The sequence below is a fragment of the Podarcis melisellensis genome, assembly GCF_964234715.1.
Source record: "Podarcis melisellensis genome assembly, chromosome: 1".
NCBI classification, from domain to species: Eukaryota; Metazoa; Chordata; class Lepidosauria; order Squamata; family Lacertidae; genus Podarcis; species Podarcis melisellensis.
In genome coordinates, this window is record NC_138528.1 from 53,736,640 (window position 1) to 53,760,437 (window position 23,798).

At 40.4% G+C, this 23,798-nt stretch overlaps 1 protein-coding gene across 7 annotated transcripts in view; it reads left to right on the top strand.

Moving 5' to 3' along the window:
- LRRC4C (leucine rich repeat containing 4C) overlaps positions 1 to 22,508 on the top strand; it is a 611,700-nt gene extending 589,192 nt beyond the window's left edge. For all 7 annotated transcript variants that reach the window (XM_081891622.1, XM_081891624.1, XM_081891619.1 and 4 more), the window contains one exon: positions 19,840 to 22,508. In XM_081891622.1, the coding sequence (XP_081747748.1) occupies positions 19,882 to 21,792 (1,911 nt within the window). In that variant the 5' untranslated portion in view covers positions 19,840 to 19,881 and the 3' untranslated portion in view covers positions 21,793 to 22,508. The remainder of the gene's footprint in view (positions 1 to 19,839) is intronic.
- The last annotated feature ends 1,290 nt before the right edge of the window (positions 22,509 to 23,798 follow it).

The following is a 23,798-nucleotide window of genomic DNA, read 5'->3' on the forward strand; positions in this document are numbered from 1 at the left end:
GAAAAATGAGGTTTTAGATTAGAAATGCTTGACATACCATTAATTAAACTGAAAGGTACATTCCTGTACTGCTTTGATACCTTATAGGGAAGCCACCAAATTTATGTGGCTATAGTAAATGATAATCTTTCAGTTCTGCTGCAATGATATCTGGCCCTTCATAGCATAGAACTTCAAGAGAGCTTGGCTAGTGGTCAAAAGAGGTAAAGAATAGCTGCTTTGGTTATCAGGTTATTTGGTTATTCCTGTAGACTACATCAATGGAATGTTGTTTAAAAGGACACTTAGGAGGAGCCCTTGAAAGCATTTATTCATTTACTAAAATGAAGCTGGTATGTTAGGACCAAATCTCCTTGTAACTGCATGTGGATGTGGTCAACTGTGGTTGTCAAAGGAGTAGGCTTGCCAGCCTTCCTAAAGGGAAAGGGAAAGGGACCCCTGACCATTAGGTCCAGCCGTGACCGACTCTGGGGTTGCAGCGCTCATCTCGCTTTATTGGCCGAGGGAGCTGGCGTACGGCTTCCAGGTCCTGTGGCCAGCATGACTAAGCCACTTCTGGCAAACCAGAGCAGCGCACGGAAACACCATTTATCTTCCCGCCAGAGCAGTACCTAGTTATCTACTTGCACTTTGATGTGCTTGTGAACTGCTAGGTTGGCAGGAGCAGGGACCGAGCAACGGCAGCTTGCCCCATCGCAGGGATTCGAACCACCGACCTTCTGATTGGCAAGTCCTAGGCTCTGTGGTTTAACCCACAGTGCCACCCGTGTCCCACAAAGGCATAGAGGTACCCCCAAAAAGGGTTTGAACAGAACCTGCAATACATATAGTACACAATGGCTGACTTGCCGCACAATTTATCTTAACACAATTGTGATAAGAGACGGGATAACTCACAGCCAAACCACTTTCAGCTAATCCTTTGTCTCTGGGCTCATGAAGACAAATGCCATAATAGCAAAGGCCAGCTGTCAAGAATCATTGCCGATACTGATGGATAGATTAGGTAACATGGCGTGTGCATGTTGCTCCTGCTCTCATGTAATGGAATTGTGGTCACAAAGCCTTGAATCCTGCAGTTGCTATTTGTCATGTGCTGAACAGCAGCATTGTGCTTGGTCAGCACTTGGAGGGGAAGGTGTCCAGGGAAATGCAGACAGTTGCAGGAAATGACTTTGTTGATTCATTAAGTGCAGCTTTCCCATTTTCTATTAGTTAGCCAACACTGTAGCTCCATGCCAGAGGGCACTGTGCCATCGGAAGGGCTACTTATTTGAACGAGACCCAAAGACAGCGCCTTAGACACTTTAAGTTGTTAACACATTTGTGACAAATTATCTTATGGGTGATAGTCAACTGCATTTAACTCAGAGTAGACCTATTGAGATTAATGAACATGACCAAGTGAGGTCCAATAGCTTCAGTGGGACTTCTCTGAATAAAACTTAGTTGAATACCAAAATAAAAATAAATATTATTATTATTATTATTATTATTATTGGTTTCAGGTAGCACATCTCAGAGCATTTTGAGCAGTCGATACATTATATTCATGCTGTGTCTATGTCCCACATGCTTGTTAACTGCAAGTCCACTGAGAAGAGTCCAGATTCAGAAGGCTCTATAAATGAAAGTCATTATTATCAATTAGTCCACTCAGGCTGCAATGCTATATATATATTTACTGGGAGTAAACTCAATGGGACTATCTTTTGAATTGCCATGTTTAGGACTGCACTGTAAATGCCCATGCTAGAGAAACAAGATCCTATGAAGTACATGTAAAGATCTGCACATGATCCATGGAAATGCGTTGCTCTGCTATACTTTAAATTGCAGGTGTCTTGTTAAACATATTGTGATAAAATCAAGTGGGGGGATTACAGCTTACTTATTTAGGTAGCAAAATGCTTTAAAATGTATATGGTTTTAATATATTGTTTTATTCCCTCACCCCCAGTTTTGTAGTCATTGTAGTTCCCCCTTCGGATGCACACACACACTTAAATATGACTGAAATAACAGCAGAATAGTTGCTTTATATTAGTAATCTTCAAGCAAGTAAACAGATTTCCCTTTTAAAAAAACAATATTGCATGGATTGGTTGAACCCTTTCATGGTTCTGAATTTCTTCCAAAAAATTTGTAATTTTCAATTTCTGCATAAACTGTTCTTTCAACTTGTCTATATTATTTTTTGAGTCCAGCCAGCGAGGCCATGCACATAAATGACCCTGCGCATTAAATTACCCATTTCCTCCTTTTCTTTTTATCGTTAATGGAAAAGTAGCAGTTACATTTCAGCTTTTTACTATCCTTAAAGATTCACTGTTGAGAAATTCATAAAGGAGAAAAGAGATAATGTGGACAGCAGTGCAATTTGTGCTGGTAAATGCCAGGCCAGTTTCATAGATTATTTCCATATTTATGAAGGACTGAACTGGTCCAGCTTGCTGATTTCCAGCATGAAATGAACTTCATAGTCAACAGTTCATTCACCAAGCTACTGATTGTGGCTTTCCTAAGTGTAGTAGCTGTAAACTTGTCACTTATTGACTTCTTTAGGTATATTCCAAGTTTTATAACCTCACTATGTATGGTCTGTTAACATCACCATGGGGTTTTTGTTTGTTTGTTTGTTTGTTTGTTTGTTTGCTTGTGAGATATTTAATCCCCATTTAACAGATATGATATATAGATATGGATATTAACAATGCAATATGTGAACAAAATGCCTAATGTCCACATACCTAACAACAATCTAAAGGCAACTACTGCAGTCACAGTGCCTTCCCTCCCCAGCCTAATACTATGTCAGGTGCGACAGAACAAACACAAGCAGACAACAATCTGGATAAAAATTGGTCACAACTTTATTGATTACAGGTATAAGTGGAACTTGGGCTCAGACATTGGGTGTATATCCATTTCACACTCCTGCCAGACAGCTGGAACTGCTTCAGGGTCATGGCATGGATTAGGGCCTCCCCAATATGTTGATCTACTGAGTTGGCCATCCTAAGGCTCCGGCTGGAAGCCCTATGGCTCATCTGCCCTATGTTTGGCTTCTGGATAGGAGACCCCCTCCAATGGGGTACCCTGTCAACAATACTAAAAGAGTATTGGGTGATGCACCACTTCAACCAATGTTTGACAACTAGGATTCCACCCAATCCCTTAACCTTTTACAGATGTTATCTATAGATAGAGATATCAATGTAGTATGTGGACAAAATGCCTAATTTGGACAACAACAATCTAAAAGTGACTATTTCACAACAAATAAGAACAAGGAAATCATTTTAAACAAACAAACAAACACCCTGCAGATTTAAACAGCAAAATAGAGGCACATGATATAAAATATCACTTATAAATAATGGAAATAAATCACTCAATGTTTGACCTGAAGGCTGAAACTCGAGAGTGAAGGCAGCAGTTGAGGGTCCCTGCCAGAGTATTCTGTAAAAGTATTCTGTAAATAGGACACTAACAGCAACTGGGCATCTCCGATGTGTGGTGAGGAGCTTGGCCAAGGGACTTTGATGATGATATCAACTCTTGTGCAGGTTCAGAAGGCAGTACTACTTCTAGATACCCTGGACTGTAGCCACATAAGAACTTCAAGGTTAACAGCAGCATTATGAATTGTGCTTGGAAACAAACAGAAAGCCAGTGGAGCTGTTTTAGGATTGGTAAAATATGCCACTGGTGCCACTATTTTGCAACTGTAAAGCTCATAAGCAGCCAACAAAGATAACCCCATGTTTAACATACTACAGTAGTTACAAGACTATTTTTGTGCACACGAGCATTTAATTTTATTGACAGTGATCCATGAAATTTTGGATTCCATATTTTAATTACGTCTTCCAAAGGAGAAACTACATGGGACATGTTGTACTTTACTTCTGTTTCTATTATCACTGTGGATAGTGTCGGATTTAGCAGACTATTTAAGCATTTCTTTTCCTGCCATTGATTACTCAAAATTACCACAAAATGTTTTCTCTAGATAGAAAGATAGACCTCACTGATACCAATTTCACCAACATTATGTATTATTTGTATTTGTTATTCTTGCCAGATGTACTGGCATAACATGCCATTGGTGTAATACTTTTAAATTCTCCCTAAGGATTTGTTGATATAGTTTTCTTTCATTGAATCATCCATATTTTGTATTTAATTCTTTGATTAGCACTCCAAAATTCCAAAGGGTTTGCTCCTCATTTGAAATCTACTTTTTCCCCCACTCCAAAATTCTTAAAAACCTCCAAGGAAGGAGAGTCCACAACCTCCTGAGGGAGTCCATTCAACTCTCGAACAGCTCTTACTGCCAGAAAATTCTTCTTGATGTTTAGTTGGATTCTTCTTTCTTGTAACTTGAAGCCATTGGTTCGAGTCCTACCCTCCAGAGCAGGAGAAAACAAGTTTGCTCCATCTTCCATGTGACAGCCCTTTAGATATTTGAAAATGGCTATCACATCTCCTCTTAGTCTTCTCTTTTCCAGGTGCTGACAAAACAAGTAGTTAGTAATAGAAGTAACTATTTTCAATGATAAATTGATCACATACCCAGCTCCTTCAAGCGCTCCTCATAAGGCTTGGTTTCCAGACCCTTGATCATCTTGGTTGCTCTTCTCTGCACACATTCCAGCTTGTCAATATCTTTCTTAAATTGTGGTGCCCAGAACTGAACATAGTATTTCAGGTGTGGTCTGACCAAGGCAGAACAGAGTAGTACTATTACTTCCTTTGATCTTGATACTATACTTCTGTTGATGCAGCCTAGAACACCATTTGCTGTCTCTTTTTAGCTGCTGCATCACACTGTTGACTCATGTTAAGCTTGTGGATCACCAAGACCCCTAGATCCTTTTCACATGTACTGCTAGTTAGCCAGGTGTCCCCCATCTTATGTTTGTGCATCTGGTTCTTCCTGCATGAGTCCATAACTTATTTGTCCCTTTTGGAATTCATTTCAGTTAATTGTAAATGTGTCCCCATTACTTCCATGCCTACACACAGCTTCTCTAAAGCTGCCTCTTAATTATGACACCATGATTCTTAATTTATTTGCTTCATAATATTTATGGACACTTAGTTCTCCTCATCCCCATTGATCTAATTGCTTTTGCCTCAGGTTCTTTGCAAGTGTTGGTCTTTTCCCTTGATAAATGAACTTTGTGACTTTTTTTTTTTGCCATCGTGCCAAATCTTTTGAATCAATTGTTATGACAAATGTTTGAAAGAAGTGGTTTTAATTTTGGCAAAGCTAACAGTTTTATAGCACCAGTTCTTTCCATAATTGTTAACTATAACAGAGACCATTCTTTAATATCTTTTCTTTATTTGTCTAATCACTGGATTTGAGAGGCAATATGACACTTCAAAATCCCCCCCAATGATTTATACTTAAATATGATTGATTATATCTCTAAAAATGAGCACATATTGAAGCCCAAATGATAGACTTCACTGATGTTGCAGCCATACAATCTATGCTGAAGAATATATATTAAGAATATTAAGTTTTTAAGTTGATTTTAGTCACATGAATGATAAAAGAATTTAAAATGGAAATGCATGATAGGAATACTTAAGACCTACAATTCTGTCTTTTTATGTTTTTCTTCTTTTTTTACATCATTCAAGGAAAGGTGGTCATGTGTCCTACTTAGGCTGTGTTTACACCATTCATTTAAAACAGACTTCCTCAACCTTGGCCCTCCAGATGTTTTGAGACTACAATTCCCAGCATCCCTGACCACTGGTGCTGCCAGCTAGGGATCATGGGAGTTGTGGGCCAAAAACATCTGGAGGGCCCAGGTTGAGGAAGCCTGATTTAAAACATATTTACCGGTAAACATGTAACTTTAAAAAAATCCCAGGAGTTGCAGTTTGTTAGTAGTGCTGGGAAATGTAGCTCTCTGATGGGTATACTGCAGTTCCTGGGATTATGTGGAGAAGCTATGTGCCTTAGAATTGAAGGTGCCCTTGGCTTGAAGGACAATCTGGCCCAAGTACTTGAAGGACAATCTGACCCAAGAGGCCTTGCCACAGTATTTCATGTGCTCAGAGATCTGCACTGGTTGCCAATTTGTTACTGGGCCAAGTTCAAGATGCTACTTTTAGTATATAAAACCCTTAGCAACTTGAGACGAGTTTACCCATAAGATCTGCTTACCTTACATATCCCCACTCAATTTATGCAGTCAGTGGAACTGGCTTACTACAGGTGCCACATGATACCTGTTCTGCATTTGTAAGAACTTGGTTGTTTAGTATGGCAACACCTACACATTGGAACTCCCTGCCTATTGACATCAAACAGGTGCCTTCCCTGTATACTCTTTTTGGTGCCTGCTGAAACCATTCTTGTTAGGCAAGCCTACCCAGATGCTTAGAAAGTTGTTTTAGTATTTTAACTTTTGTATGGTTTAAAGTGGGATTGTGAATCTTTCTTGATTTTACTTTTTTTTATATATATAAATTGGTGACTTTTTACATTCAAGCGATGTATACATTTTATTAAATAAATAAACACTAGAAAATTAGGTTCAGACCGTTAAATAACTTTTTTAAACAAAAATAAAAATAAATCAGACTTTTTGTGGTTAGGAAAATATGAAGTTAAGACGTAATTAATGGGAAGGTGTGTAAACACCACACTCTCCATCTATGGACCTTCCAAATCTGTTCTGGGCTTTTCCTCAACCCTCCAGAACAGATGGGGTGGATGCTTAGAGACCACAGAGAGAAGACAGCAGGAGTTTCATTTCTCAACTGGAAGTCATTGTGCAAATAGGCTTTGTTGGATGCAACCCTTTGTTTTCCCCTTTCTTGTAAGTGGGAAGCATAATGGGGTAATTTGAGATTGCTCAAATGCCCTTGTTTTTTCCTTGGTTCTTCTCTGCCCAGGTCCCTACTCTCCACAATCTTAGTCGCTTCCTCTCATCCTTTAGCCTTGCATTCCTATTTAGCTCTGCAGTTGAATCCACCTAGTAACGTGCTCATCTGCTTTTTAATGATTTAAAGCTTCTGCTCATTTTTGTCATATCAGAATTTGCTGCTCCAGCAAACAGTTGGCTCCAGTGAAAATTTTCTTATTGTCTCTGTCCTGAGAGTCAAGGCCTAGTAACTGCACTTGATGTGAATGATGTGATTAGCAATCATGTTGTGTTGCTTAAAACATCAAATACCAGACACAGGGCCAGGATTGTCCTCAGGAGTACAATTGTCCTCAGGCTAGGAGAGTTTTACATTTTCCCTTCCCAGTCACATTCTCAGTGAAAATTCCCCCGAAGCAATTTGCATTAGGAAAAAAATTCCCATTGGTGCTAATGGAAACTTTTCTCCTAATGTAAATTGCCACAGGGGACAGATTTTTGTCAATATTGTGGCTAGGGAGGGAAGCCTTAGCAAATCCCTCATGGGTCATTTCCCCCTTCCCCAAGCCTGGTATTTAACTTAAAAGCCACAAGGTAATTGATAACCATGCCATTCATAAAGTCTTTGGTTAGGTCCTCAGGACTGAATTTAGCTTCCATGTTGCTGTAACTTATCCACTTCACTTGAGAAATGGCAAACAGTAGCTGAGCTCTGTTTTTTTCATTCAACCTTTCTACAGCCAAGCTTCTTACTGGCTTCAGTGGCTAATACTGTCTCTTGTGCAACTCCTTAAGACCGTGTCCATGGCTCTTCAACTTTTAACTCACAAAATCCATGTTGAGTGCTGCTAGTTTCCCCCCTGAGTCATCACACAGCTTTCTTAATTTTATGTCATTTGCCACCTCTAAAATCAACTTGAGCTGTTTTCCCTGTTGCAATATTGAAACAGATACAAATATTGTACGCAGGAGTGCCTGTGACCTATTCATTGCTCAGCAGTGATAGATCTGGTAATAATGTGCTTGAAATTCTGGCTGTGCTGTACTTCGTAACACCCGGAGTTTAATTGAAAATACACTCTGACCTTGGTTTTGTTCACTGGGCATAGAAAGGACATAATTGCCGTGAAGCTGCTGAGAGACATTATTTCAAAATGTCATATTGCTAATTTTGGATTTACAAGTCCCTCCTACAGAAAGAAAATCCCCAAATCCCAATATAAAAACCAACAACAATGTGTCGCTGTTACATAAAACGTCAATAAAACAAGTAATTTTCCAAAAAATTAACTTCTTGCTTCTCCATACCTATTTTTTGTCTCCAAAATGCCATAGCAGTATAATAATTTTATCCCTCCTAACAGTCGAATGCTCATTCATAATTACATAAACAGCTTGTAAACTGTAGACCACAAAATGTCTATGTTCCAATCTTACATTCAGAACGTTTCCATAGTTACCAAGGACAAGAGGTATAGTCACTGTTTGCTGGACAGCAGGTTTTTAAGCATTCCCATCCATGGCCTTTCATGCAATATAGGGTCATCACCCACAAGTATATGTACCCTACAATGAGTTTCCAGGCTGCGTGCTTCGATAATGTGACATTATGTAATAGAATGGAAGGGTGACTGTTTCAGATCTGAAGTATTTTGCTATGTTAGTTCACTCTAGTATGTACCAGAATTTCATAACCTGGGTGACTTAACTCCATCCACCCCATCATTCTTTGCTGGGTGATCCTCGTGTAAATTCCAAAATGCACTTAGCAAGTACAGTTCTCTCACAGAGTAAACCTATGCATGTATACTTGGAAGCAAATTCCATTCATTTCCCCAAATATGTGTATATAGCAGGTGCTCTCCAAATGTGGTTGGGATATCAACTCCCATTTTGGCTCTAACTAGCAAAGCCAGTAGGCAGGGAGGGCCACAGGTTAGCCATCCTGGTTTATAAGATTGAACCCTAAAAATATTCTCCCCCTTTATTCTTTTCATGACATTATTGCCACACACAGCTTAACATGCAGCCCTACCAGCCTCCCAAGACTAAAGCAGGGAAGCAGTGGCATGAGAGTTTGCTTCCATCCAGCCGTGCCTCTCAGTTAAACATGCTAAACTTTTGTCCTCCTGCTTAATGTTGCTCCCAACTTTTTGTTTACTGATAAAGGAATGGGTTGCTGTTTACTAAAGAATTTTTTGTTACTCAGTTTTATTGTTGCAGACCCTCCAAGTGTCCCTATTTTCCAGGGACATTCCTGATTTAGAGAAGCCATCCTCTGGGTTTCTGATTTGATCCTGGAATATCTCGTTTTTCCATAGGGTGTCCCTATTTTCATTGGAGAAATGGAGTTATCCAACCCCCGAGCCGTCTAAAGGCAATCCTGTATAGGGAAGGTTTTTTTTTAATGTTTAATGTTTTATTATTTTTTAAATATATGTTGGAAGCTGCCCTGATTGCTGGGGCAATAAGATCTGTGGGGTATAAATAGAATGGAATTGGACATCACTATTTTCATCAGAGAAATGGTGGAGGGTATGTTGTTGCTCCCATCCATGCTCTGGTCTGCCCACTGTGTTCTACCATCCTCTCTAGGAAGCACTTCAGGGTTCAGAAATGCTCTGACACAGTAAGGCCCCAGTCAGGTATTCTTCTCTACTTTGTTGCCAGTATGTTTCCAGGTCCAGTTCATGGCGCTCACATTAAAGTTTTAAACCCCAAATAACTCACACACCGAGTATCTGAAAAATGGCCTCCTTTGCTACAGATCCTCTCACAGGTGCTAAGATGGGCAAAGAGGGCCCTTATGGTAGTTCCACTCCCTCAGAGGCTCAGGAGGAGACAGGTGACCTGGGAGAGGGTATTCTTTGTGGCAGCCCCTAAGTTGTGGAACTCCCTCCCTACAGACGTGTGTCTGGCATCTTCATTATACAATTTTTAGCACATGCTGAAGAGACACCTCTCTACCCTGACCTAGCATTCACCCTAGTTTTTGTGATTTTTTTTCAGATACAATTCTTAATTGTTCATTTTTAAACAAACCCTGGGACCTTAGAGCGAAGGGCAGGTAATAATTTACAACAACAACAACAACAACAACAACAACAACAACAACAACAACAACAACAACAACAACAACATATACTTTTGGAAATATTCCTGTGCTCCACTCATGTTCCCCCTTCTTATGAGACTATTGTTGCTCAAACTGTGGGGGAAACTCTGCTCTGTTATGAAGTCAGCATAATCAGTGATTGGGGAAAAATACCTGGGGCTACCATGGGAAAGGTGGCTCACACTGTGTGAAAGAGACTTGAAGAAGTGGGCAAAGAGAAGGTATACCTGTATAGAGGCATACCCTGTATACAGGGGCTGGTTCTAGAGTTGCTAAATTGGTAGTAAGAGTAGTATTCAAATGTTAAGTGAGAATGCAGGAGAAATAATGGCTCAAAAGAATGGGGATATACAGATTTTCCCCCATAGGAGTATACAGTTGGAGACTGCCTGGATGGATGTTCAAGCAGCAGCAGGAGAAATGAGCTCCCCAGCAAAGGCAGAATCTGATTTATTGGGAGAACGCACAGGTGGCCCCCTTCTTTCCTGCTACCCACACATTTCTTGTACTTTCTGGCTTTGCTCACTTGCTCAGCCTCATCCCACTTGCAGCAGCATTAGCCCAGTTTCTGGTGCATAAGAACACAACAACAGCCCTGCTGGATCAGCTCAGTGACCCATCCAGTCCAACATCCTGTGCTCACAATGGCCAACCATATGCCTGTAAGCTGGACTGGGGTGCAACAGTGCTCTCCCTTCCTGTGGTTTCCAGCCACTGGTATGCAGAAGCCTCTGATCATCAGTGAAGAGTACAGCCACTGTGGCTAGTAGCCTTTGACAGCTTTAACCTGCAACCTGGAGATAGTCTCCTCCTGTGAGTTGAGAACAGGCCTCGTGTATGTTCTGCAAGACTCCAGTCCACTTGCATATGCTTCCCTGGGAGTAGGTTTAATTCAATGAAATAGTTAGGGCTAGTGTGGAGCTAACTGTGTGCATTTTCAGACTGATAACTTATTACAAGCTAACCATTGAGCACATTGAGACTTGCTTTTGATTTTTGAGTAAATGTAGAACGTGTGGATGATCCGTTTGTTCAGAAAATGCTGACTAAGCACCTATTTGTTCTGACCTTTGACATCAGATATATATTTAGGACCAACCCTATTCTTCTGTAAATTGTTTTAGCTGGCTTTAATATTGTATTTTATAGCACTGTAAGCAGCCTTGTAACCTCGCAATGAATGTCAGATATGAAAATGAAGATGATGATAAAAATAAATAGTGCAAATGCATGGACACTGATGGAGTTACTTGGCAGTGATAGGACTTTTTACATGTCCATGGACAATTTCTCTGTGGGATGTAGTGTGTGTGTGTGTGTGTGTGTGTGTGTGTGTGTGTAGCCCTGTCCAGTTTTGGGATGTGGCCCCAGATGACTTGCCAGAGGGGTATTGTTGCCCTCTGCCTGAAATGTTTCCCTCTCCTGCTATGAAGATTTCTCATCATCTGAGTGCAGAAAATGAACTTTAGACTCCTGAGTTCAAAGCTTTGGAGGCTTCACTGAAGTTATGTTGTACATGTATTTTTTTCTCAGCATTGATTTCTCAACAGCATACTCTTATGACCTACCTCTGTTACTTAAGTATCTTAGTTTGAAATCAAATTCAGATAACTTTCACAACTCCTTAAATATTCAAGACTGGCTGCACATGAAGAGCCAACACAAAGGGGTCATTTTAAACTGCACTCCTGGATGAACAAGCTATTTGTCAAGCAACAGAGACTCAGTGTATTGAGTTGAGTAGAGTGTCATGTTAGGGCTGGAGAGTCCAAAACTCAAGCATCCATTCAGCAATGAAGCCCACTGAGCTAGTCACTATATCTGACTATCCTGCCTCATAAGAATTTGTGAAAATAAAAAGGGGAAACCATATATGCGGCTGTTTTGAGCTGCTTGTAGAAAAGGAAAGGCATAAGTGAACAAAAATACCCAGTCATTTCTGAAAACCTTTGCTATCTGAGAACCTAGGCCAAATCAGTCCCCTGCAGGATGCTTTCTTACCAGCCTAGAAGCAAAAGTACAAAAGGAGGGGACTAACTCCTGGAGCATTAATAACTTGGATAGATTTGGTTCAAATGTGCTAAAACTGTTTCCCACTGCGACCCTAGGTCTGTTCTGCCAGAAGATAGGCCGTTGTCAGTCTAGAATTGCTGGCCCTCAAAGGAGCACTCTTTCCAAGTACAAAGGAACACTATGTGAATTACTTTGGACCATTTAATCAAAATAACAGAGTGCCCTCATAAGGTACTAAGGGAAGCGGTGACAAAAATTACAGCTATTACAGAAATGAAGTTCTACTGTGAAAGGAAACAAAATGGCCATTTACTAATTGACTTTGAAGGCAGAAGTGGGAGGGGTTTCAGGGTTGCCACTCACAGATGCTACATGGTGATTCCTTGGATGCTGAGAAAGGGAAGGGAGGGGTGCTGCAGTGTGAACTGAAATGCTGGAGAGCTTTAACTTTATTTCCTTACATAGGTGAGGACAGCAAGTGCTGTGTGTATTTTGGTAAATCCAATTCCATTGGTGATTTCATCAACTATGCCAGGGCTTTACCAGAGAGATTACACTGATAACTAGTTGAGTTCATAAATCAAATCATAAATCAAAAACTAGTTATAGCCCTGGATGACTAAAGTCTTCTGTTCTTGCTTAAGAGAAGACTGGTTCTATGCTTTAGGTGGACTTTAAAGAACTTCTTGTAAAGGGCATCCAAAATAGCAGCATTCTCCATTGCCAGTCAAAAGGCTTTGATTAAATTAGGAACTGGAGTAAGATTGAGCACAAACAATTTTAGGAAGTTCCACGCTACTGTCCATTTTAATAGAGGGTTTGGCAGGAAACTTTCCAGTTCACATTGTCCTGGTTTGCTAGATCCTTGCCAACCAACCTTCCAGAAAAAAACAACATCTTCAGCCAAGGTGTTCATGATGGGACTCACAAATGGAGACAGAATAGTGCTCTCCAGCAACACTATTTGTGGAGTGGGATGGCTGTGTTTATGTGCTACCTCATGCATATGTGTTCAAACCTGAATATTGGTTTAATGAGTAAAACAAAAATAAAATTATTCAGAATTAGACATTGCTTCTTGTTGATATGTACTTAATTTAATGCTTGTGTGAGGTACCTTGATAGTACTTTTGAGGGTTGATTCAGTGAGGTATGGTAGATAATAGATAGATGGATACATACATTGTCATTTACTTTTTCAGAATACACTCATTGGATAGAGAGGTAGATGAGATAGCATACCTATTTGCTTATGCTATTTTTTAGGCTATTTTTATTTTTCTCAGATTGAAACGAACCTGCAGGTATGTTAGTAATATGTTGATAATAATTGTTTACAAAGCAAATATGTATCAGAAGCTCCCTTTAATTACAGAGGTGTTGCTATTTAATCATTACCAGGTGAAATATTCCTTGGCATGAAACCACTGCGTTCAGAATACACTGATGTGATTTTGATATATTCTCTTCAGTGAGCACACGTGGTTTATAAACTCGGTGGTCTGAATATTTACGAGGTTTCTATTTCCTGAGTTACTTTGGATATTTCTTTGATTAGCTGTCTGGTCTTCCTTTATTTCCCTCTTGTTTGTTCCTTATGATGTAGTCCTTGAGAATAAGGAAACTCAAAAACAGCAAAAAGCCTTCAGAAGATCAATTTCCCTTCAGGAGTTACTGAAGTGAGGCTTAGATAGCTCAAGGATTAACAATCCATTAGAAAACCTTGTGTCATTAAACCACTGATTTGTATCTTAAAATGGTCAGTAGAAATTTCAAGTTAGAAACTCTTGATTTAAAGTAACTTGGCTAGATTCTTATGAGTTGGAATGATAGATAATTTATCAGAGGTCAAACTCTAAGGACTTGTCCCATGCCTAGAAAGTATGAGTCCAAGCAGCGTTGTTCCACTTGACCCATGCTTTCTAGACATGGGCATCAGCATAGCTGTCAACTTTTCCCTTTTCTTGTGAGGAATCCTATTCAGAATAAGGGAATTTCCCTTTTTAAAAAAGGGAAACGTTGACAGCTATGAGTATCAGCTGTTTTTCCTTGCCTTGCTCCTTTTCCAGGGAAAACCCACTCTTTAGCTTTAAATCAGAACAAATGGCAGTCCATGGAAAATCTGATTGCCATCTACTCTGGCAGATTTCCTCCGAGGGAAGCAGCAAGACAAGAAGTGTGGATAAGCCCTAAATAGTATTCAATTAGCAAATAACTTTTCCATTGAACATGTTCTGTTAAAGGTGTTCTGTGTACACTCAAACTCCAAAATGCTGGGAGGGGAGAATATTTATTTTAGTTTGGTTTAGTTTAGTTTAGAATTTTTAAATGACTCTACATTCAGAGAATACACAAGTGGTGTACAGAAATAGAATAAAATGCAGATCATAAAACAGTGTTAAAACCTAAACTCCTTTGGCACAACCCTGCCTTGCATTCTCATTTCCCTTTAGGGAAGTGTATAAGTTAGTAGACCTTAGCACATGGGTGGGCAAACTAAGGCCCGGGGGATGGATCTGGTGCAATCACCTTCTAAATCTGGCCCGCGGATGGTCTGGGAATCAGCGTGTTTTTACATGAGTAGAATGTGTGCTTTTATTTAAAACACCCCCCCAAAAAAAAATATATAGTCCAGCCCCCAACAAGGTCTGAGGGACAGTGGACCAGCCCCCTGCTGAAAAAGTTTGCTGACCCCTGTCTTAGCACAACCTAAATACATATACATTTCCCCATTTTATGTTCACCATCTTGAAAGTGTTGTTATATCTTCTGTTATAGATATTCTTATAACTGGAATAAACAGTGCTATGGCTTCTTCAGTGAAGGTCCTCAGCATTCTGCATTCCTCGCTTACTATAGTTTTAGATAAATAAGTATCTTTGGTAGTTACAAAAGTGATTGTCACACCAGAATTTAGTTTACCACATGCTAACTACTTGAAACTCCTGGGGCCAGATGCAACTAACCCATTCTACAAGCAGAAGCCCTCATAATGACTTCTGCAAGTTTGATGGGGATTACCTCTCCTCTTCTTCCCCCTTGACCCCACAAATCCACTCTGGGAAATCCACTCTGTGTAGGAAGAGAGGAAGGGAGGTTACTGCATCAGGCACGGATATAGGTCAGTGGAAGCATAACAATCTCCTTACTGCTATGTTGAATTCCAACATTGCCTGGCAGCCAAGCACTACTCATATTGTGGAACCTATTCATTTAAAGACCCCCAATTCACTAGGAAAACAAGTATCCTCTGCATCTTCCATAATTCCTCCCACAATCTTGTATCCAGTCTTGATATGATGCATCTTGTCATTTGGACGGGGCTGTTGTTCAGTACAGTAATGTACTTTACATGTCAAAAGGTGAACCTGAGACCTTTTACATGTAAAGTACATTACTGAATAACAGCCCCATCCAAATGATAAGATGTATCATATCAAGATTGCTAGTTCCCAGCTCTGATATGAACTGTACCAAGCTGGGTTTGGTTACATTATTGTTTTTATGGAAACAATATAGAATAATTGAGAGAGGACTTTGGTCCCATGTTTCCTTTATCTGTTTTATCACTAGCTAATGTGATTCATTATTCAAGCATAGTCCTTTAGGGGAAAAGAGTAGGCAAGACAAAACAAAAAGACAAATGAGCAATATTCTTTTTAGTTGCTTCTCTGCTAGTCTTTCAACATAAAATTTGTGCAGCACAAGTGTGTGTGTGTGTGTGTGTTTGTGTTTACTTGGAAATAGGTCCATTCTGTTAAAAGTGGGGTGTTTACAAATGTAGCCTTAATGTGTCATCCTGTGCCAAAATCCACTCAAGGATTGCACTTTATACAACCATAGATCTCCTACTCTTCCCAGCACCTAACTAGACATGATGCTAATTGTGTCACTTGCAATCACATTATTAGTTTTTCTGTAGTTAATTTCAGGCATGGAGCTCAACTTTTATTAAATTGCAGGGGAGGCTGGACCTTTATTTCCCCTCTTGCAATTTATATGTAGACACAGAAAACTCGAAAAACTCTGGTTGACAATAATGGGAAGTTTCCCCCTTAAACCTAACTGCAACACCGGGAGGGGGGGGTTCATCAAGATCATGAAAGAGGAGGGAAGTGTTAAATCTCTACCTCCATGCCAAAAACAACAACAACACGACCTTCTTTTCCCAGGGACACAACAACACAGCATGTATGTGTGCCCCAGCAACCATGACTATCGGCCCAGAACAATTATCTACAATTATCTATTAACTACAATTATTATTTCAGCAACCTTGCAAGGGATGCTACTGCAGCCATGGTGTTGAGTATGTGCATGTTAATGGTGATGTCAAAGCAAAGAACACATCAAACAAAAACACTTTGCACAGAGAAGAACTCCCTGACAGTAAGAGCTGTTCGACAGTGGAATTTGCTGCCAAGGAGTGTGGTGGAGTCTCCTTCTTTGGAGGTCTTTAAGCAGAGGGGAGGATGTTCCACAGGGCGGGCACCACAACCCAAAAGGCCCTCTGCCTGGTTCCCTGTAACTTCGCTTCTCACAGTGAGGGAACCACCAGAAGGCCTACAGCGCTGGACCTCAGTGTCTGGGCAGAACAATGGAGGTGGAGATGCTCCTTCAGGTATACAGGACTGAGACCATTTAGGGCTTTAAGGGTCAGCACCAACACTTTGAATTGTGCTCAGAAATGTACTAGGAGCCAATGTAGGTCTTTCAAAACCAGTGTTATGTGATCTTGGCGGTTGCTCCAAGTCACCAGTCTAGCTGCCACATTCTGGATTAGTTGTAGTTTCCGGGTCACCTTCAAAGGTAGCCCCACATAGAGCGTGTTGCAGTAGTCCAAGCAGGAGATAACTAGAGCATGCACCACTCTAACGAGACAGTCTGCAGGCAAGTAGGGACTCAGCCTGCATTCCAGATGGAGCTGGTAGACAGCTGCTCTGGACACAGAATTGACCTGCACCTCCATGGACAGTCCAAAATGACTCCCAGGATACGCACCTGGTACTTCAGGGGCACAGTTGCCTCATCCAGGATCAGGGAGTAGTCTCCCCACCTGCCTGCCCCCTGTTCCCCCGTATAAAAATACAGTTGGTTGAAAACAAATTGAACTAAATTTATTGATGATTAAACCTGTGCTTTAAAACAAAATAATAAACAGGGGTACATCAGCAGACACTAAGAGAATGTTCCTGAACACACATACCAGAACACATTTACAATACTCCTGGGAAGGTGTCGAATCTGGGGGACTCAAATTTCAGTGGCCCCCTATGCAGTGCTAACCCTCCCCTCCCGCCTCTCGCCTTCCATTCTACCTCATAGTTGTGGAATGCCCTGTGTCACCCCTGAGGTTCTGCATCTGGTTCGGTTGTGCTCCCCTAAATCCACCTCTGCCTGAGAGTAAGCTCTATTGGACACTGAGAGCTGATTCCCATGTGACACTAAGCCAAACAATGGCTTGGTGTGACCACACAAACCTGAGGTTTCCTGTAGAGGAGATAGCAACTGCTGCTGCTGTACTGTTGTGGATTAAGGTTTGTCTTGCTCAGAACAAACCATGAGTGGTAAACCCAGGGGCAAACCTTGGTTTGCTGAAGCAATCTAAACCATAAGCCTGGGTTTGGGCAACACACTGAACCAAATTAAGACTTAACTGGCAGCAGAAGACGCAGAGGAGGAGAAAAGTGGCCATTCTCTCCTCTCTGGGAGCCTGGACACTCCTGCATTTGTACAAAGCCATAGTTTGGCTCTGCAAACCAGCTCATTGTAAACATGTGTAGTACTGCAGTGTCAGAAATGGCAAAGCACACCAGATTCGTTTCAATAAACAGCGTCCTAGCACCTGCTGAGGTTCCTTCTTTCTGCTCTTTTCTCTTGCTCTTTGGTGCTGCTTTCTGTTTTTTCATTCTAATCCAGTGCTTTTAACCTCTCGTCTCTGAGGAAATGTATGGAATACAGTCTTCACAGTGCTGCACAAAAGCTTTAATAGTTTTCTGTTACTGCAAGAAGCTAGTGTCAAACATGCATAAGTAAATTCATAAATATATATTATCTGATTATAAAAATCACCTTTTACTAAATAGACTACTATGTGAATAATAATATATTTTCACCCTGTTTTTCAAAGTATACCATTTCCACCTCCACCTCCTTACTACAAAATGAAACAATTTGAAGCTTAAAATGGAAAACCTTTGGCTGATAGTATTTTTGTTCAACTAAATGCATGTATTATGCATCTGTGTGCTTTGGGTTATAAATGTGCTTGGCGCTTGCTGTAATTTATAAGACTTCACTTTTGGCTGATTTATAGGAAATTTCATTAATCTCTACAGCACAGGGACCTTGCAGTGAGTAGCAGATTGAAAATGAAGCCAGGGCTGGGTTTTTTAGAAGCTACCACAAATGAATCAGCACTGAGAGACTTTGAATAGTAATGATCATTTGCAGAGTCGAAAGGTCTTTTTTCACTTACACTAAGATCCGAAAGAAACATTTTTGGAGGTAACACTGAAATTGCTAACCCTGCAGCTATGGGAGATATATTTTTTTCTGTCGTTTAAATAGCCATTCTTTATTCCTGTGTTCAGCACACATTTACTAATGAGACTTTCTCTGCTGCTATGGCCAAATATAAGGATAGTGGAGAGTGTATCAGGAAATCAGATGAGTCTGCTTAATGGTGGGAGAGAGCTGATGCTCAGCTCAGCAATTCACAGAAACTCCTTTTTATCTGCTTTCCTGAAAGAAGCAAACAATAAGCATTTGGTGAGCATTTCTATTCAAGTAGTAAAAGCTTTACTTGCACCATTCCTCAGTTCTATGTTGTGTACACCATGGCGACTGTCCTTTAGGGGAAATAGCACAAGAAGTAAAAGCAATAGGAGTCTGCAGATTTGACTGTGTCGCATAGACCATACATGCATGTCAATGCTATACTCATGCTTGCCTTTTAATCACTGCTCTTGGTAAACTAGAGGCAAACTACATTGGCCACATTTTTGGTTTTACATTCAAACAATTGTCTCGACTTCTTTCCATGTTTTTAAGCAGCAATGAAGTTTCAAAATGTACTATTCTTGGTTCTTGTTCTGAACTTATTCCCTGACATGTTGGGTCCCCATCTTAATTGTTAGAATTCCTGTATCAACTGAAAAACAAACATGGGCTATGACATTCCAGTTCCATTCTATGCATGGTTTCATGGAAGTTTTTCTTGATAAAAAAAACAAAAACAAGACAAGCATATATCACAACAACGATAGTGTTGCATTTTCATTTTATTTTCATATTATTATTATTATTATTCATTTGCAGAATTTTTTCATGATTTCTAATATTGTATTCAATCATGTCCCTTTGCTGCCAGAAACAGCAGAGGCTTCCATCAGCAGAATCTTGCCAATTCTCCCTCTCCCCTCCTTGTGGCCCCTGCAAATCTGTTCCAGAAGATTGAATGGCCCTTCAGAACAGTGTGGGAAGGGGTGCAGAGGTGCTGCAAAAGGGAGGAAGAATTGGCACCACCGGAAACGATCTTATATTTCAGTTAGAATTGTATGCCATTTTATGTGTTATTTTCTTTTGGTGACTAGGCTGCATAGTTCAACAGAGAGTTCAAAGGCTCAAGTAGCAATTTTAAGCCTCCATTAGTATATTAAGATGCATTCCCCAGAAATTTGTAGGCAGGTGAATGGGAAATTATGTGTATCAAGTATTTCATAAAATTACCATTTTAAAAATATATAAAGTTGAGGAAATTGTAGTGCAAATTAACAATTTGAGCTAACATGATCCTTCTTTATTTGTTTCTTTCAGACTATTGGAACTCCTGAAGGACCAACACCAAATAAATTATGAATGTTGAACAAGATGACCTTACACCCACAGCAGATAATGATAGGTCCTAGGTTTAACAGGGCCCTATTTGACCCCTTGCTTGTGGTGCTACTGGCTCTTCAACTTCTTGTGGTGGCTGGTTTGGTCAGAGCTCAGACTTGCCCGTCTGTCTGTTCCTGCAGCAATCAGTTTAGCAAAGTAATTTGTGTGAGGAAGAATCTGAGAGAGGTCCCTGACGCCATCTCCACAAACACACGGTTATTGAATCTCCATGAGAACCAGATCCAAATCATTAAGGTGAATAGCTTCAAACACCTGAGACATCTAGAAGTCTTGCAGCTGAGCAGAAATCACATTAGAACAATTGAAATAGGGGCCTTCAATGGTCTGGCTAATCTTAATACTTTGGAACTTTTTGACAATCGTCTTAGCACCATCCCAAATGGGGCTTTTGTGTACTTGTCAAAACTGAAGGAGCTTTGGTTGCGAAACAACCCCATTGAGAGTATTCCTTCTTATGCTTTTAATAGAATCCCTTCCCTGCGAAGGTTGGACTTGGGGGAATTGAAAAGGCTTTCATATATCTCAGAAGGTGCCTTTGAAGGTCTGTCCAATTTGAGGTATTTGAACCTTGCTATGTGCAACCTTCGGGAGATCCCTAACCTCACGCCACTTGTAAAACTGGATGAGCTAGACCTTTCTGGGAATCATTTAACTGCTATCAAGCCTGGGTCCTTTCAAGGATTAATGCACCTTCAGAAATTGTGGCTGATCCAATCCCAGATTCAAGTGATTGAAAGGAATGCCTTTGATAACCTTCAGTCGCTAGTGGAGATCAACCTGGCCCACAACAATCTAACACTACTGCCTCACGACCTCTTTACACCTCTCCGTCTAGAAAGGATCCACCTACATCACAACCCTTGGAACTGCAACTGTGACATCCTGTGGCTCAGCTGGTGGATTAAAGACAAAGCGCCCTCGAACACTGCATGCTGTGCCCGTTGCAACACGCCTCCTAGCTTGAAAGGGAGGTACATTGGTGAGCTGGACCTGAATTACTTCACGTGCTACGCTCCTGTAATTGTGGAGCCACCAACAGACCTCAACGTCACTGAAGGCATGGCTGCAGAGCTGAAATGCCGAGCATCGACGTCCCTGACCTCTATATCTTGGATTACTCCAAATGGGTCTGTTATAACACATGGGGCTTATAGGGTTCGGATTTCTGTGCTCAGCGATGGCACGTTAAATTTTACGAGGGTGACTGCGCAAGACACGGGCTTGTATACATGCTTGGTGAGTAACTCTGTTGGGAATACCACAGCTTCTGCAACACTCAATGTAACTGCACAGGAGTGTATTACTTATTTTTCAACCATCACAGTAGAAACTGTGGAACCTTCTCAGGATGAGGCGCGGACAACAGAGCAGGTTTGGCCCACACCGGTCATTGAATGGGACACCACCAATGTGACAACCTCTCTCACACCACAGAGCACAAGGTCAACGGAAAAAACGTTCACCATCGCTGTGACAGATTTGAGCAATGGGATTCCAGGAATAGATGAGGTTATGAAGACTACCAAAATCATAATTGGTTGTTTTGTGGCAATCACTCTTATGGCAGCGGTGATGTTGGTCATTTTCTACAAAATGAGAAAGCAACATCACCGGCAAAACCACCATGCTCCAACACGAACTGTAGAGATCATTAATGTGGATGATGAGCTTACAGGTGACACGCCTATAGAAAGTCATTTGCCCATGCCAGCAATAGAGCATGAGCACCTAAATCACTATAACTCTTATAAGTCTCCTTTCAACCACACAACAACAGTTAACACAATAAATTCAATACACAGTTCAGTGCATGAACCATTATTGATCCGAATGAACTCGAAAGACAATGTGCAAGAGACTCAGATCTAAAACATTTACAGATTTAAAACACAAGACAGTTTATTAAAAAAAAATGACACAAATGACTGGGCTAAATCTACTGTTTCAAAAAAAGTGTCTTTACAAAAAAAAGAAATTTATTTATTAAAAATTCTATTGTGAGAGAAAGCAGACAAAATTATGTGTATTCCTCAGAACCTCTTTTTGCTGCACTTATTTACCCTACTTCTTTCCTCCCCTTTCTTCTTCCCCCTTCCCAAGCCCATTTGCCATATTTTTCATAGAACAACTTGATTCTCTAAAAAAAAAGATTTAAAAAAAAACTGGTCTAGGGATTTTTGTAAGAATTCTGTTAACGCTTTGGGAATTTTTATGGTGAATTCTAGTGGTGAGATTCGGTCTATTTTGTCTTTCTTCATTTCATTTTCTTCTCATGCCCTTTTTGAAATGGTTCAACAGGGAAATGGATGTTAGTGGTAGATTCATAAGAACAATCAAGGAACAACAACAGCAAAAATAACAAAATATTTTATTTTTATTTTTATTTTTCACATAATGACCTGTTCTGTATTTCCTGAAGGGACCATTCTGTGGAAGAAGAAAACAAAAACAAAAACAATCCAAGAAATTAATTTTCATGTGAGCATCTATAAAACCCATGATCTTTTAAACAATTCTAGAACCAGGATTTGTAGTTCAAACACTAAAATAAGATTATAAATAAAATATTGTTGGTTTTTTCTGTATTTGGACAGAAATCATTTTTAGTGTGGCTTCTGATGTCAAAAGGTGGTTAAAAATTCTACATTCCCCTCTCTTGCATTTTCCTAAAAAAAGAAAACTTTATAACTTACAACAGTTTGGATTTTAACTCATCATTAGTAATATATTTACTTTTAGCCTATGTAAACATTAGCATACCATGTGTGAAGAATAGTGGCCAAAATCAACCCGGTTCATATTGTATTGGTGGTTTGCGACCTGCTGCAGCATAATTCCATCTCACCCTGCTCAGATAATGTGAAAAGTCCTGGACCACATGGAAGGAGCCCATGCTGTGGTCCCTTCATACACCTACACTGTCAAAGGGAAAGGCTTGCAGAATGGGCTTCTCCCCACATATGGGATTTTTTTAATGTTACTTAAACAGTTCAGGAAGAAGGCATGCAACAACTGCCATAACACCAGCCTATCATGGAAAGGGGTCTTAACTCAAGCTGAGCCAGAGATCTCCATGCTCCATATTCATGGGACCATTAATCCCCCACAAAAAAGGCTGGGTATCAGTGGCTTTCGGGTGACAGACAAAATGAAAAATGCTTGGGTGGTGGCTGGGCTTAACCTTAAAGTTGAGGTGGCTGAGGGTTTTCTTCACAAACAAACAAACAAACAAACAAACAGGCTTTATTGCCATTTCCATTGGAAGCTTGGATAGCTTCAGCAGCCTGGAAGTGTTCCCTTTGGAATTTGGAACAGAGTTGTCCTGGTAGAGCAAAATTATGTCATAATGTAGCATCAATCACAAGTGGATTCTTGGGGGCTTCCCATTGGTATTCCCCTCCCCCATGTCAAATAAAAGAGAGCAAACCCCTAGTCCACCTTGACTTAAATGCAAGCCAACCCCCAACCAAAAGTGTGTAAATTTCATCCCCCAAAGATTTATCCATACTTCTGGATGCCTTCTGCAACAAATAAAGATAATTAACCATAGAATACATTTTAAATTCTTTCTGGCTTTTGGGACATCTTCCAGAATGGGAAGCAGACATGTGGCAGCAGTGAGGGTGGGAGGAGTTAGATTTGACAGGGCTGGTTGTATAATATTTTTTAAAAATGGTCCTAGGCCATGGTTTTACTTACTATCGCTGATATAGAACTAAACATCCACTCAGGTCATTACTTTGGTTGAATGAAAACACTCACGGATGCAAATATGAATGTTGTTTAACTAGCCAGCACAATCACAAGATGTCTGAGCATGATGAGCTAAAATGCAATCAAGGTGCTGATAACTTTCAGGAAGCAACTTGCAACAT